This window comes from Triticum dicoccoides, chromosome 3A (assembly GCF_002162155.2).
Source record: "Triticum dicoccoides isolate Atlit2015 ecotype Zavitan chromosome 3A, WEW_v2.0, whole genome shotgun sequence".
NCBI lineage: Eukaryota > Viridiplantae > Streptophyta > Magnoliopsida > Poales > Poaceae > Triticum > Triticum dicoccoides.
The window spans coordinates 631,265,405-631,282,142 of record NC_041384.1 but is presented as its reverse complement, the minus strand read 5'-3'; the positions used below and the strand labels follow the sequence as shown (position 1 = coordinate 631,282,142).

The 16,738-nt window shown below is 48.3% G+C and overlaps 3 protein-coding genes across 3 annotated transcripts in view; 1 reads left to right on the top strand and 2 right to left on the bottom strand.

The window, feature by feature from the left end:
* LOC119269735 (TLC domain-containing protein 2-like) overlaps nt 1–286 on the bottom strand; it is a 15,029-nt gene extending 14,743 nt beyond the window's left edge. Inside the window, exon 1 of the mRNA XM_037551641.1 lies at nt 3–286. Coding sequence (XP_037407538.1) covers nt 3–226 — 224 coding nt within the window. The 5' untranslated portion in view covers nt 227–286. The remainder of the gene's footprint in view (nt 1–2) is intronic.
* A 183-nt stretch (nt 287–469) lies between these two features.
* Nucleotides 470–3,636, top strand: LOC119269734 (AUGMIN subunit 7). Its single transcript, XM_037551639.1, has 9 exons — nt 470–708; nt 838–923; nt 1,007–1,068; nt 1,211–1,302; nt 1,542–1,667; nt 1,851–1,941; nt 2,113–2,220; nt 2,372–2,470; nt 3,183–3,636. Exons 1-9 carry the CDS (start codon nt 575–577, stop codon nt 3,369–3,371), a joined length of 987 nt encoding a protein of 328 aa, XP_037407536.1. The 5' UTR covers nt 470–574; the 3' UTR covers nt 3,372–3,636.
* A 10,642-nt stretch (nt 3,637–14,278) lies between these two features.
* Nucleotides 14,279–15,460, bottom strand: LOC119269733 (peroxisome biogenesis protein 7-like). The gene has a single exon (XM_037551638.1). The coding sequence runs from the start codon at nt 15,403–15,405 to the stop codon at nt 14,443–14,445; it is 963 nt and encodes a 320-aa protein (XP_037407535.1). The 5' UTR covers nt 15,406–15,460; the 3' UTR covers nt 14,279–14,442.
* Between the last annotated feature and the right edge of the window lie 1,278 nt (nt 15,461–16,738).

Here is a 16,738-nt window from a genome sequence, read left to right as displayed (position 1 = left end):
AGTGGAGCAGCGAGACGGCGGTGTTGACGAAGAGCGGGTCGCGGGAGACCGCGGCGCGGACGGCCGTGTTGGCGGCCTGGAAGAAGGCGAAGCCGGCGGCCACGGCGGCCAGCTCGCGGCGTCCCCGGGCGCCGATCTCGAACCCCACCGACACGGCCCACAGCACCAGCGTCGCCGCGAAGAAGGCGCTCGTGTCGCCCGCGCCGGCGCGGCGGGGCGGCGGCATCGGGGCTCGTGCCGTCTCCGCGTGGCGAGCCGAGAGCCGCACCCGTCCACACGCTAGCCGGCTAGTCCCCCCCTCCCCTCTTCGTCGGCCGCTTGGATTGGACCGCCCGCTTGTTGCTTTCCGGACCTAGAACCCGACACCCGGGCCCCACCCCTAGGGGAGAGAGAGAACCGATCCTTCGAAATTTGAAACGAAAATAATTCGATCTAGTAGAAAAAGAGGAAAAGAAATGCCCCGGGCGTAACGTCATCCATCTCGCTCGCTGGGCCGTCCCCCGTCGGCTCGATCCCCACAGCCCAACCACCACCAAGCCGGCCGGCCACCGCGAGCGGGGGGGTTGATTTCCCCATGGCGTCCAAGCAGATGGAGGAGATCCAGCGGAAGCTGGCGGTGCTGGCCTACCCGCGCGCCAGCGCGCCTGCGCAGTCCCTCCTCTTCGCCGGCGTCGAGCGCTACCGCCTCCTCGAGTGGCTCTTCTTCCGGTACGCCCGCCCCCGCATTTCCGCCCCGCCCGCCCTCCGCCGTGTGCCTCGGCGCGGGTTCTGGGGCTCGTAGGGTTTCCGAATTGAGGATTTCGTTTGCTGACCTGCTGCTGCTGCTGTGGTCCGGAGGCTGCTGGGCGACAGATCGCCATTCACGCAGCAGAACTGGCAGGGGGACAGCCTCGACCGCGACGAGGAGAACAGCAGGATCCAACGTAAGGTTTCTGCTCCACCTGTTTCGCCGCGCTGAATAGGGAGTGCTTGCTCGTGCCTTGTGCTGATGGTTGGGGTTATGCAGACTTGGCGGAGATCGCGAATTTCCTTGGTATCACGCCTTCAGTCGACACTGAGGCGATTCAGGTGAGAGGAATGCAGCTCTTTGTTCTAGGAAGCTTACATTTGTTGAGTATTAGATTTTGTTACACACAGATGGCAGATCTCTGGTGTGTGGTGAAAATCGCAAACTCAGATTCAGCGTTTGTCATCTTTTGTGGGATTGCAGGGCAGAGGCAGCTACGACGAGCGGGTGGAGCTCCTCCGTCTAATTGTTGACTTGGTGGAAGCTAGCTGCTATGCCGACAATCCAGAGTGGAGGTTAGGTTGGTTTGCACTTTACTGTCTGTGGTATACTTTTGCTATGCTGATTATGCAAAGGCATTAGTCAGATTCTGATGTCGGTAGCTATTTTCAGTTAAACCTTTTCTAGCACTGTAAGCGGAAAGGAATGTTTGATGCAAAATGTACTGTGTTGTACAGAAAATATTAGATGATGCTTTAACCTCAATATTAGGGCATCTAAAACATAAACTTTCTGACAAATTGCTCCCTGGCAGTGTTGATGAGCAGTTGGCAAAGGACGTACAACTTGTAGATTCCATTGCAGAGAAACAGGCACAAATATTTTCAGAGGAGTGCAAGCTTTTTCCTGCAGATGTCCAAATACAATCAATTTACCCCCTGTAAGTACGCCCAATTTGATGCTCTTATCATTTGTGTTATTTAGAGGGCTCGGATTTCTAGCACCCTTATAACTCCTTAAATGGTATTAATCCATCTTGCTGTCTTGTGACCCCCAGTTGACTAGCAATTTAACGAACCAGTGAACCACCACTATTTCACTGAGTTAAATTATCATTTTGCAGGCCTGATATAGCAGAACTAGAGTTGAAGCTCTCTGAGTATACCAAAAAGATGTCAAATCTGCAACAGATGGTGCAGGAGCTAGCCTCAAAGGTATATAAACACATCACTGGATCCTACTTCTGTATTCGTATAATTGTGATCATATATTTAAAATCAATCTATACACTTCTATCTGAAATTCCCATGCATATCATGTTTGTTAGTTTGTTGACAGTACCCTGCAGTATGCTATTTGCGCTAACAGTGGTCTCTGCTGCCCAGTATGACTATAATCCGAACGAAGACTATGCCGAGACAGAGTTGAAGTTGAGGGAACATTTGCAATCGTTTCTTGAAACAGTAAAATCCTTCAATATGATATACACTAAGGTGAACATCTTATGCAACGTTATGTAATTTTCTCCCTGTATCTCCTTATATTCCAGACAAATAACCTTGACATGAATATCATTTGTACTTCTGATTATCATTTTTCATGTGTTTTGAGTTGTTGGATGATAGAAGTTATTTGTCGTTGTAGGAAATTCATCCTTGGACCCACATGATGGAGGTGCCACAGTTGCATGGGTTTGGTCCAGCTGCTAACCGCTTGTTAGAGGCTTATAACACACTTTTAAAGGTACTATCTAAATATATTTTTATTCGTTTATTGGTCACTTTGTTGCTCATTTGAATTTCTTGTCTATCTCTGACGGTCTGACCTATATGTCATGATCTGGTTATTTGAACTTTTGATGGGATGAAAATAGTAGAAGTTCATTTGTCAGTAGGTACTCAGTATGTCAAAATACTGTCATAGTTTTATGATATTTCTTTCAAGTTTCAGTGACTATTTATTATCATAGGTTATTTATTGTCCTGCAATATGAACTTAATGCACAGGACAGATGTTTGTTTTTCCCTGTCAAAAACTCAAAAATAGCCTCGTATAAACCTTATTGGTGTTATTTTTGAAATGCTGATGGCCGGCAATATTATCTTGTGAACTCTAGTCAACAGGAATTAAACACCCTGCTACAAATTCTAAAGCAAATCTGGGTAGCTTCAGATATCTATAAGCCTGGAAGTTTCTGTGTAGTGAGTAGTCCTTGTATTCTGTTCTATGAAATGTATCTCCAAAATAGTAGTATAAGATAACATGGTATAGCTTTATGTAGAATTACACTGTGTCATCCGTTTAAAATAATACCACCTCTTACTTCAAACTTTTACAGCTCTTGTAGTAATTCATGTCCTTTCAAGTAGTTAGCGTGCTCTGGCTAAGTGCTGACAGCGTCAACCATACTCTTACAAAACATGCTTTGACTTGAGTGCTTATTTATGATGTGCAGTTCCTTGGAAATTTGAGGAGCCTGCGAGATTCATATACAGCAATGGCAGCTGGCTCACTTTCAAATTCAAGCGAGCCTTCATCCGTCACAAAAATCATTTCAGACTGTGAATCCGCGCTCACGTTCTTAAACAACAGCCTTGCCATCCTTTCAACTTCCGTGGCACGGGAGCAGGGTGAAACGCTATGATTTTATGGCCATCTTATACCAAGATTCAACTCTGGTACACGTGTGTAAGCTTGTAGTGATTCAGCTGTTTGCCTTTTGGTTTCAGTTGAGGCGCGGAGTAAAGCTTGTGTTCCCATTGTCGGTGTGGTCGTGTATTTGTGTGTGGTTGTTGATTCTTTTGCAGTTGTAACTTGTGACGTTCAGTGAACAATTCTTATAAACTTGATAGCATAGCACTAGTTAACTGTGTTTCTACATTCATAGCGAAACTGATTGTGATGGCTTATGGATTATGTCTCTGCACCTCATTGGTGCATTCTTCGACTGCCTGGCATATTATCCAATACCATGTCGATCAAGATTGGCTTTGTCTTATAAAAGTTTATTGAGGGAGTATTTGGGTTATATTAATTAAGGAAGCATTCAGAAAATATCCTATGAAAACTTAGAAATGCATCTAAATATGAGAAAATCCTTTTGAATTTAATTCGTCATTGTTTGTTTGCCGGTCGTTGCACCACCAAAGAGAACAAATTCGTCATCTGTCGGAGCTAGAGATGATCTTCAGGGAGGAGGAAGTTTGGTAAGTAATTAAAAACATGCACCCATATGGCGCACCTGGACCGGATGGATTCGGTGCTATGTTTTATCAAAGAGCTTGGCCAATCATCAAAAATGACATAATGGCGGCGCTTGCCAAGCTTGCACTGGGAGAGAGCAGAGGATTCGCAAGACTTAATCGAGCCCTCATAGTGCTCATACCCAAAAAGACGGATGGCGTTGGATGTGGGAGATTTCCGGCCGATCAGTTTACCGCATAGTTTTTCCAAACTGCTCGCCAACAGAGTTCGAAAGCAAATGCCCGAACTGGTGGGAGTGAACCAGTCTGCATTCATAAAAGGGGGAAGCTTGCATGATAATTACCTCCTGGTGAGACAAGCAGCCACGAAAATCCATGCGAGGAAGAATCATGGGGTCTTTCTTAAACTGGATATCACACGTGTGTTCGACTCCCTCTCGTGGCCATTCCTGTTCGAGGTTCTCCGAGCCAAAGGATTCGGTACGCTGTATCTAAATTGGATCGCCGCCCTGCTTCAGACTGCTAATACGCGTGTGCTAGTTAATGGAGTCCCCTGGAGGAGAATTTGGCATGCCAAGGGACTTAGGCAAGGGGATCCGGTCTCCCATTTGCTCTCTCGTCGTTGCTATGGAGGCACTCTCGGCCATTATTACTAGGGCCTTGCAGGAGGGAGTACTAAGCAGTTACATGGGCATCTAGGCGATGCAGAGACTGTCCATATATGCAGATGATGTCGCCCTCTTTGTGAGGCCATCCATGCCGGACCTCGAGTTTGTCTGGAATGCATTGGAGATATTTGGTGAAGCTTTTGGCCTTAGGGTCAATTACAGAAAATCGTCAGCAATCCTAATAACGGAAGATCAGGAAGACCGGGCCAGAGTGGAGAGCCTCTTGCAATGCGCCATCGGGGAATTCCCCTGTAGATATCTAGGGTTCCAGTTAGCTATCAAGAAGCTTACCAAGGTGCAGTGGCAACCGCTCCTAGACCAAGTTAGACACTTTATCCATGCATGGCAGAGAGGTCTTATGCAGCGCTCGGGTCGGCTCGTGTTGGTGAAATTTGTCATCGCGGCTAGACCATTTCATCACTTGCTTATCATGAAGGCACCGGCTTGGGTCCTCGAGGACATCAACGGTTGGATGAGAGCCTTCTTTTGGGCTAGAAAGAACCAAGTAAATGGAGGCCAATGCTTAGTGGCTTGGAACTCAATCTGCAGACGGCTTAGCTACAGTGGACTTGGAGTGAAGAACTTGAGTCTGCAAGCCCTAGCCCTTAGAGTGAGATGGGAGTGGCTTAGGCGTACCGAGTTGCACAGGCCATGGCAAGGTCTTCATATGCTGATTGATGATGAGGCGCGGCAAGTGTTTGGTAGCCTAGTGATGATAACCATTGGCAGAGGATACAAAGTGCTACTCTGGAGGGATAGATGGATTCACGGTTTTGCGGTTCAGGACATAGCGCCATTGCTGGCCCGAGGAGTGGACACAAAGACGAGAAATACTAGGACAGTGGCTCAGACTTTGAGTGGAGAGAGATGGGTTCAGGAGCTGCAACCCCAACTCTCTTATGGAGCGCTGATTCAGGTCATGCACCTTAGGCATGCGATCGCTACAGTGCCGAGAGATGTGCAGGTCGAGGACACCTTTGCATGGCCACATGACAAATCAGGTGTGTACTCGGCAAAGTCCACCTACACCCAGTTGTGCATGGGTGGGATTCGATCCTCGATGGCCATTGGGATTTGGAGAAGCTGGGCCCCGCTCAAGTGCAAAATCTTTGCATGGCTAGCGGTGCAACACAGATTGTGGACATCAGACAGGAGAGCACGGCATGGCTTGCAGGAGGTGCCTTCCACTTGCTATACTTGCATGCAGGAAGAGGATAATGTCGAGCACATTCTGGTGCAATGTGTCTACGTGCGCGAGGTGTGGCACACATGTTTTGACACATTGCAGCTTACTGTTTCGACTCCGAGCAGAAATGATACCTTTGTCGAGTGGTGGCTCGGTACGAGGAGAGGCTTCCAAGGCAAGGACAGGAGGGGATTTGACACTTTTGTCATCGCAGCTGCTTGGTTGCTCTGGAAGCAACGGAATGCGTGAGTCTTCAATAGGCAGGAGCAGCAAAAAACACCAGGAGAAACTGCTAGAGGGATCATCGACGGGATTCGAGACTAGAAGAGAGCGGGTATAGGTGTAGGAGGCCTAGATAGATTTGTGAGAAGTTGATATAAGAACATTTGTAGGGTGTGGGTGTTCCGACGATGATGTTCGCATTAACCGTTGGTCTCCTGTAATTATCTTTGATCCCTTCTATAAAGATATGGCACGTCATTGGCGTACTCTCGAAAAAAAAAGAGTAACAACTATGTCGCCTATGCATACCCCTCATTGTTGTTGTTGTAACCACTTGTCATGTATGGCGGGATCGGCACAAGGCGCGGGGATTGGCGCGGGGCATGCCCTGCCCTGTTTCGACATGAATCGATGACTGATTTACTATCACCCTCGCATGGGATCAGTCTACACACAAGACGAGATCATCGGCAACAAGATAGAAACCAAGCCGGCACCGCACAAATGATGGAGCATATTGTCGACAATGACACTAACCCACCAACTAATCAATGTCCTTGACTAGGCAACACCGCCGCCGACACCATACTCTAACCCTGACTACATGTCAAACACGCAAAGACAGGGTTCCCACCACCACCCCCGCCCGTTGGAGCAACAAATGGAGGGCGGGGGAACCAGGTCTGGCCCGGGGCCTTATCGCCTAGAGAGAGGAGAGGTTGAGAGTCATCGGCTTGCTTGTATATGCAAATAGGGTCGAAGGTCGGCCCTATTTTTGGTGGAACTTTTGTTATCGGCACACATCCAATGTGTTTGACATCTATTCAGAAGGAGAATGGAAGCTTAGAGGAGGAAGTTGTGTTGAGGCAAAATATGGGATGTGCCATTTTATTCATAATCCTTTTTTTGGTATATTTAGGCGGATTTTGGTAATAATGATACTCCCTCCGTCCGAAAAAGCTTGGAACGGAGGGAGTATATGATTATGGGGGCTAATAGTATTCGTGGTTGTATGTATATGTTTTAGCCGCAATGAAATGAGACCAACGTGATTGGAAACACGCGCATTCGCGCTCGCGCACACACACACAATTTTATAAGGATAGAAGAAGACAATGTGTTCCAGTTTGCACGGTATATAATTGAGTATTTGCATCTCATTTAGTCGAATAGGAACACCTTACCATATCATTTAGACAGCTTGTGCGAGGAACAAGAGTGGGATTCATACCACGTACATATAATAAACAACTAACATTTTGTGCTCAAGCCCCTAAAGACGGGGTCGATAAGATACATGAAAACCATGACTATAGACTACTATGAGATTCCAACCCCTCCACCCAACTTTGATTTGTTGGGAAGAAAAGAAAAGTAAAAAAGGGACGCTAGATTTGTGGTTTCACCATGTTCTTTGTATTGCTTGTTACTTTTGGGATTGTGAGGATCTCTAGACGGTTTGGTGTTGTCCAGAAGCTTCCAAAGTTCGCAACACCGCTCTCGCGGATTCAGATTCTTCCCCAAACATGTACCAAGTGGCTAGAAAGAGCGAGGATTATGTCAATAAACTGCGTAGGAGTCTAGGTCTCAAGCACTGCATCTCCCATGACGGAATAGGAAAAGGTGCAGGTATAGCTCTCTTCTATGATGAGCAAGTTGAAATAAAGAAACTCGCTGTTGGCCCGCGGTATATTGATGTGTTGGTTCGTCTAAATCCCCATGGCCGGCTATGGCGGGGTACATTTGTGTATGGAGAACCTAAAGCCAGTGAGAGGCACCACATGTGGGATCTCCTACGTAGAATCAAACCGAGGTCTAATGAACCTTGGTTCATGATAGGAGATTTTAACGAGACAGCTTGGCAACATGAGCACTTTTCCCAATCTCAGCGAAACGAGAGGAACATGGCAAATTTCAGGGAGGTGCTTGCTGACTGTAATTTGTTGGATCTTGGCTTCAAAGGCCCGAAATGGATATATGACAATAAACAGAGCGGAGCGGACAATGTGAAGGCAAGGATAGACAGAGGGGTGGCTGATCAAGAGTGGAATGCAATTTTTCCAAATGCTTCAATCGAGCACTTATGTACGTCCAGATCAGACCACCTTCCTTTATTGCTCAGATTTGGTCAGAGAGAGGAATGGCGTCCTATTAACAAAATCTTCCGATACGAGTACATGTGGGAAAGAATGGATTCGTTGACTGAAGCTATAGTGAGCAAGTGGAATGAGGATAAACCGGCTGAAAATTTGTCTGAGATATCACAAAAACTGTCAGTCTTGCAAAAGACTCTGAATGATTGGGCAAAACAAAATTTTGGGTCCATAATTAAGCAAACCGCGGCCATGAGGAAGCAGCTGGAGTATCTTTGGTCTAGACCTGCTTCAGCATCCAGAGATAAAGAAATTAAAGCGGCGGCTAAGAACTTGGACGAACTGTTGCATCGCGAAGAAATGATGTGGAGGCAAAGGTCGAGAGCTCTTTGGTTGCGGGAGGGAGACAAAAATACAAAGTACTTTCAGCGCAAAGCTACATGGAGGAGGAAGAAAAACAACATCAGTAAATTGAAGGATGGAGATGGGAATTGGGTAGAGGATCGGGCCAAGCTTCAGGAGATGACAACAAACTTTTTCAAAAATCTGTACACTAAAGAAAGTGGAGTGGACCCTAAAGTCATTGTAGACTGCTTGACAAATAGAGTGTCAAGTGACATGAATTCCGCACTGGTTAAAGAGTTCTTAGAGAAGGAAGTTAGTGACGCACTTTTTCAGATCGGCCCTCTAAAGGCTCCCGGACCCGATGGTTTTCCCGCCAGATTCTACCAAAGAATTGGGGCATAGTTAAGAGAGATGCGGTGAACGCGGTCCTGAAGTTTTTTCAAGAGGGAGTTATGCCGGAGGGCACCAACGATACAGTCATAGCACTCATACCCAAAGGAAACATGCCGGAGCAATTGAAGGACTTTTGCCCTATCAGTCTATGCAATGTGATATACAAGGTAATCTCTAAGTGTATGGTGAATCGCCTAAGACCCTTCCTGGATGAGCTCATTTCGGAAACCCAAAGTGCCTTCATCCCAGGGCGTCTAATTATGGATAATGCTACAATCGCTTTTGAGTGTTTTCACAAGATCCAGAATAGCAAATTGCCTAGGAATACTCATTGCGCCTTTAAATTGGATTTGGCGAAAGCTTACGATCGTGTGGATTGGGGCTTCCTGGAAGAGGCTCTATTGAAGTTGGGTTTTGATCACAAATGGGTTCAGTGGGTTATGTGCTGTGTTACGTCCGTGCGATATGCAGTCAAATATAATGGGGAGCTGCTGGACTTTTTCCTTCCCTCGAGAGGACTTCGCCAGGGCGACCCGCTGAGTCCCTACCTTTTCCTCTTCGACGCCGATGGCCTGTCCTGCCTGCTGGACAAAGAGATTCGTCGGGGAAGGTTAACTCCTCTTAAGATCGCTAGAGGCAGCCCGGGTGTGTCAAACCTCCTGTTCGTCGACGACAGCCTACTCTTTTTCAAAGCTTCCAAAGAGGAGGCCGAGGGTGTGAAGCAAGTGTTGGATGAGTTTCAAAGGGGTTCAGGTCAACTCCTAAGCTACAGCAAGTGCTCAATCATGTTCAGTGAAGTGTGCCCAAGTGATGTCCAGGAGGAAATCAAAAGTGTACTTGAGATAACGGCTTCTACGTTCGAGAGTAAGTATTTGGGGCTACCTACGGCAGAGGGGCGTATGAAAGAGTCATCTTTTCAACCAATCGTGGAGAGGTTCATCAAGAGATGCTCGGATTGGTCTGAAAGATTCATGTCCCATGCAGCAAAAGAGGTCCTCATCAAGTCTGTTCTTCAAGCCCTCCCAACGTACTGCATGGGGGTGTTTAAGATGACACAAGGTTTCTGCGATAAATATGAAAAACTTATCTGGAACTTCTGGTGGGGAGAAGAAAATGGGCAGAGGAAAGTCCACTGGATGTCTTGGGAGAGAATGATCAAGCCTAAAAGAGGAGGGGGTATCGGTTTTAGAGATATGAAACTCTTCAACCAAGCTTTGTTAGCGAGACAAGCTTGGAGACTTATTCAGTGGCCCGATAGTCTGTGCGCGAGAGTGCTGAAATCAAAATACTATCCTAAGGGGGAGCTGCTGGACACGGTTTTTGCTTCTGATGCTTCTCCGGTTTGGCGAGGCATTGAGCATGGTCTCGAGCTCCTGAAGGAGGGCATTGTCTGGAGGATCGGAAATGGAGAAAGGTTAATATCCAACGGGACCGGTGGATCCCTCGTGAGAGTGGTCTGAAACCTGCTAACGTCATTCGTCGATCCAGATTGCGTTGGGTGAATCAATTGATGCTTGCAGATGGAAGTGGATGGAATTCAGAACTGATTCACCAGCTATTTTATGGTTTTGATGCGGATGCGATATGTAGCATCAGGATCCCGAATTCGGCTGCGGAGGATACTTTGGCGTGGAATTATGAGAAGTCTGGAGTTTTCACTGTCCGGAGTGCGTATAAGCTGGCGGCCTCTCTTCAAGATCAGTCTGAGGGTGCGGCATCGAGTTCTACGAACGCATCACACAACCGTAGCATTTGGGGCATCATCTGGAAGGCCAAGGTACCAGAAAAGATCAAAATCTTCAGGTGGAGAACAGCCACCAATACGCTGCCGACCAAGCTGAACAAATGGAAGCGTACTTTGGATATGGACAGTACCTGCAATATTTGTGGAATGGGAGAGGAAAACGAACACCATGCTGTAGTCTCTTGTACCAAGAGCAGAGCCCTAAGAACGGAGATGAGAAAGGTCTGAAACATCCCCAGCGAAACGCTCTTTCAGTTTACTGGGGAGGACTGGTTACAAAATTTATTAGGGCTATGCAATATGGAAACAAAAACAAAAGTATTGTTGCTGCTGTGGCGTTGCTGGTTTCTTCGAGACGACTATTTTCATAGTACAGGGAAAGAGTTGGTTAGTAGATCGGCTTTATTCCTGCAGCAATACGTAGAGGAGATAAATGACAACAGCTATGTATCTATTTCAGATATGAAAGACAAGCAAGGTCTGGGGCAGCTTAGGAATGCTTCTGTTGGAAAGGAGTCAGCGGGAGGAGCTATGGAGGTGAGATCGGACTGCAACTTGGCGTCCTCTGGTGCTTGGTGCCCCCCAAGTAATGGCCTGGTGAAACTGAATACTGATGCCTCTTTCTTGGCTAACAGTGGGCAGGCATGTATTGGTGCAGTAGCTCGCGACCACAGGGGCCTGGTGGTCTTCTCGCAGTCTAAAAGTATCGAGTGTTGCTCGTCGGTTGAGGAAGCGGAGGCCCGAGCTCTCTTGTCGGGGCTCCAATCTTTAGCGGCTCTGTTCAGAGGGCCCGTCATTGCGGAAACAGACTGCTCCTTCTTAGCAAAAGAAATCCAATCTGAAGCCAGCAACCGTTCTGCCTGTTTTTCAATCATACACGATGCCAAGATTGAACTATCAAAATTCAGAAATGCTCGGGTGGACTATGTCAACAGGAATCAGAACAAATTGGCTCACTGCTTGGCGGCCCGGGCCAGAAAAAAGGGAGACGTGTATAAAGTTGCAGGTGTCCCGGATGATTTAGTGGAAGAGATGAGAGCTGACATGGAATCAGCTCAAGAGTAATGGAGTGTTACTCTTTTTCCTCAAAAAAAAACAAGGATATATGTGTGGGCGACATAGTTGTTGCTTTTCTCGTATTTGTTCTATTCTCCGGTGGCACTATCTGGATCTACGCCTTTTTCCTAACATGGTCATAAAGAAATGACAGAAAAACAGTGGGATTACTCCCACTGTATGTATTTATATTGACTTCTTTGGCATATGAATTGGGAAATGGTTCATTTCAACCGGCAGATCGCACGCGACTGTCTGCCACCTCTGTGCGACGAGTGTCTTTGGGTGCCTATTCTTGTAAAAAGAATCTGCAACATCATGGAAAGAAGTCCACATCACCCCCCAGGGTTTCACAAACCAGCTAATTTACCCCCTGAAGTTTAAAACCGGGTACTTAACCCCCTGTCTTTCTCAAAACAATGTGAATTACCCCCTAAACCTGATTATAGTGGTTTTGTGAGGTGGTTTGCTGACGTAGCAACGTTGCGAGGGGCCAGGTCGGCAGAGTTCTTTCTTCCCTATCCCATCTGCCTGCAATCACGTGTATACGGCATCGTTCACATCCTCTCACCTAAACCATCCTTGGTGCCGGCGTGCCAGTTTCACCCCGACATCGAGGTCCCCCGCGAACAGCTCGACGTTGAGGTACTCCATACTCGCTGTACAACATCAAACAGTTTACAGCAGCCGACAAGGAGCCCTAGCATGATGGAGCTCGTCCGGCGTGGTTCACTAAGCACCGCACGCTTTGATTTTTCGTAGGATGTGGTATAGGTGCACCACATCCCTCCCATTCATCCTCTCCTCGAACCCCGGAGTCATGCACTTCTCGACCTTCACCTTGAAGTCTCTGCCTTTATGGAGTTGTGCAGGCGGCCGGGACACACATCTTGCTCCTGAAGGTGGAAAACATGACGGCGCTGTCCGGGATGGAGGAGAGTCACTCTGCCGAAATCTCCTCAACCTCACTCTGCGGCAGCTCCGGCATGTTCGTGCCGGTGACGAGCACCAGCCTGCCGAGCTGGGAGACGAGTCTTGATCACGAGCGAGGGCCTGACTGGCCTCGAGCCCAGTGAAGAACCGAGGACGCCATGGTAACATGCATGACTCATATTTGTGAACACGTAGGTGATTTTGGCAGCCTGGTGGTGAGGGAGGACAAAGGTGATGCTCGCGTTTGACGTCCTTGAACTCGCTGATATACACGGGTACACACATCATGGGAAGGAATTCAGTTAGATGTGCTTGGACAGCGGCAAGCCGGATGAGTCAACGCTCCTGGGAGTCCTAGCAGTATTCTCAGATCGGTGATGGGTCAGAGCTGCAGCTTCAATGATGCACTCCACGCCTGATTGAAGTGATGGCTTTCGATGTGTGACACTCTGGTGGCGTCGTGTAGGCTGCACGGCAACCCGGAGATGATGCGGTTCACCATGAAGAAGCTGACAGAGTTGAAAGAATGGACCAGCAAGCTACATGGTGATGTCGGCATCCAGGCGCTGCACACAACGCCGGCGTGCAGCTGAGGATGGACAAGGCCAGGTGCAGTTGGGTGCAGGTCCGAAAGGACAAAACCACCTGCCAAAACCACTCTAATCAGGTTTAGGGGATGATTCACATGGTTTTGAGAAAGGCAGGGGGTTAAATACCCGGTTTTGCACTTCAGGGGGTAAATTAGCCGGTTTGTGAAACACTAGGGGGTTATGTGGACTTCTTTCCAACATCATGTGTTACAAAATTTCTTTCTGCAGCAGTACCCATGTTGTAAGAAAATGAAGATGGAAAAAAAGAAGTATGCAATTTTTTCTGCAACATCATCTGTGTTACAAAATTTTCTTCCACAACAACACCCATATATTGCAAAGTGAAGACAAAAAAAAAACTCCAACTTTTTTCTGCAACACCATCTATGTTGCAAAATTTCCTTCAGCAACAACACCCATGTTGAAAACTAACAACACCCATGTTGCAAAATTTCCTTCCGCAACAACACCGACGCGTAGCACGCCCCATATAAATTACAGGTAATAGAAATGAGAGCCTACTCTATGTATGTACCAAACATAACCTAATTTAGGAGTGAATCCACCGAGTTAATGGAAAGCAGAGACCCAGTTGGAAACTGAAAGTATGCTTTCTTATTAGCTCTGTGAACCAGCAGCTTGATTTCCTCTTTAAATTTCCTTCTGCGTTTGTAGAGGTTTCCCTGAATGTTCTAGAAGATGAAATCATTTCTTGCAGTACAGAAAGCCCAGCAAGTCAAAATGAATAATTCTAGGAAGAAAGGCACCCCTATCAGATCTCTGAAATGCTCGATCATTCTCCAACGAAATGACATTGATGCAAAATTGATGCAACCGGGAATCCAGGACATAAATATCTCCAGCAAATCGATGCAAAATGACATTTGAAGAAAAGATGGTCTCAGGTTTCTAGAGTGTACAGTCCACACATAGGGCAGTTGCAATCTTCAATGTGAAATTGTTTTGTCAGAAGAAGCTCTCTGGTATTCAGTCTGTCGTTGATCAGAAGCCGAAAGAAAACCTTGTGCTTACTTTGGCAACATACTAGCAATAGCAACATGAAAAATCTAAACAAGCTAGCAATAGCAGGCTGCAATGTATGGGAGGGACAGTCCAACTCAACACATAAAAAACTTAACCAATTTGTGAAGCAAACAATGGTACCGTAGCATTATTCCAACTTCAACTCACCAGGTGTTTACTTCCATTCCATTCCATATGTATCACAGCCAATGTAAGATCGACTCAACAGACATGATACAGATTATCAAAATATGTTGTGTTACATTGCTCTGGGATCACTCCCAAATGGCCAAACGTAGATCATCTCGTCCCAGCCGGTGCTGGCGAGCAGCCCATCGGTGAGCACGCTCATGTCGATCCCAGCTACGAACTCGGTGTGGTGGCCGTACCTTTGCAGCAGGGCGTCCTCTTTCCGGTAATCCCACATGCAGACCGTCATGTCGTAGGAGCAGGACATGAGCATGCCCTGCCGATGCGGCGAGAACTTGACGCGCTTGACGGCGTACCCGTGCCCCGCGAGCTGGGCGAGGGGCGCCTGCGGCGAGCGGACGTCCCAGATGCGGATCGACTTGTCGACGGAGCCGGTGGCCAGGATGGACGGGTCGTACTTGTCCCAATCCAGGGAGAGCACCTCGTGGTCGTGGGCCGGGATGACGAGGGTGGGCCCCGGCTCCCGCACGTCCCAGACGCGGGCCGTGTGGTCGCCGGACGCCGACGCGAAGATGTCCGGGTGCCGGGCCGACCACGCGGCGGCGTAGACGCAGTACTCGTGGCCGCGGAAGGTGCGGACGGAGGCGGGGCGGTCGGGGGACCAGAGCTTGAGGGTGTCGTCCCAGGAGGCGGAGAGGAAGGCGTCGCGGCGGACGGGGTTCCAATCGATCCCGTGGACCTCCCGCGCGTGCTCCCGGAGGAGGCGGACGGGGTTCTGCGCCGGCGGCAGCGTGACGTCGAAGAGCCGCACGGAGCCGTCCCCCGACGCGGCGGCGCAGAGGGAGTCGTGGGACTCGGACCACGCGCAGTCGAAGAGCGCGTCGGAGGTGGGGAAGGAGAAGAGCGGGGTGAGGCCGGGCCCGCCGGGCCCGGCGGCGGAGAGGTCGAGAACCAGGAGGTGCCCGTTGCCGACGAGACCGAAGTGCTGCGAGGTGGCAGCGAGGAGGCGATGCTCGTGGAACGGGCTGAAGCGGACGGAGAAGCCCGGCGCCGGGGCCTTGAACGACGGCATCGCGGCGGCGGTGTGGATCCGGGACGGGCGGGGCGGGGATAGATGGGGAGTGGGGGGTGGGAGGACTTGCGGAGACTCTGCCTTTGCGTTTTCTTCACGGGGTTTCCCGGATATATTTTTTATTATAAAGAAATCCCATTTTTTTTAGTTGGAACCGCAATTCCATTAATGTTGTGTTTGGATGTTTGTGTTGAAGGGCTTCATATTGAATTGGGCGGAATAACAATTCGACAAGAAGATCTTCGTAATGGCCATGGATACAAATTCAATTGTCTGGTTGTTCATTTAATTGGCATTGGCTTATGAAATCACAGTAAGGTTTCAATATCAAATGTTGTTTACAAATTATGGAACTGAATAGTAACATCGGTATGAAGATAATACTTTGTTTTACATGCCTCGAAGCAGCAATCTCAATTCACAAAAATAGCCATGTGTCAATCAATCTATACACGGATGATTCAATCTAATAATAATACAACGTTCGCCACCATGTCACACAAGCATGCATCTGTTCACCTCCTCCTCCTCCTCAAAGTGCATCAACGTCCTGAACTCCTCACGGTGCATCAAATTCTCCAATGTTCCCACACTACATCAAATTTACACAATCTAATAATACAGTACATATGTTCATTCAACAACGTTCAACACCTCCTCGTGGAGATAAGCCTGCAAATAATCAGACCCATGATTAGTAAGGGAAGGAGAGGAGGGGAGGAACGAGAGAAAGGGAAAGTGAGGACTTGGAGGAGGGGGGGACATGAGCAAGAAAAGGAACCGAAGGGGGAAGAAGATAGGTAGGCTAAATCCGACGGAAGGGGACGACTGAGAGGTCTAGGCAGGCAGCGGAAAAGGGGCGACAGGAAATGAGGTTTTGCGGCTGGGAAGGTCGGCACCGTCGAAGATGAGGGTCTAGGCGGTAGATGGGGGGCGGGGCGGGCAGAGGAGGGGAACGAATGACAGAGCGATGGCGGGAAGAGGAAGGAAAGGAGCGGATGCCGAGGGGTCTCGATGGTGTGCCGCCTGACGGAGCTTAATCTGGTAGATCTCGGGTGACGGGTCCCGAGCTGGTGATCTTTGCTAGATGGTAAGAGGACAAAATAAGGTCCCGGTATTTCCCCAGGTTTGGACCATCTCAAAGAGGTGAAACCCTACGTCTTGCTTGTATTGTATTGACTGTGGACGGGGTACAGAGTACAAATTGGTCTGCCTCGAGATCGTGTGTCTCAATGAATCTCATCTATCAAATATGTTCTATCGACTTATGTCTAAATAACATGGTAATATACATACCACGGATGTGGTCGCTTATGGACAAATACTACGGTAA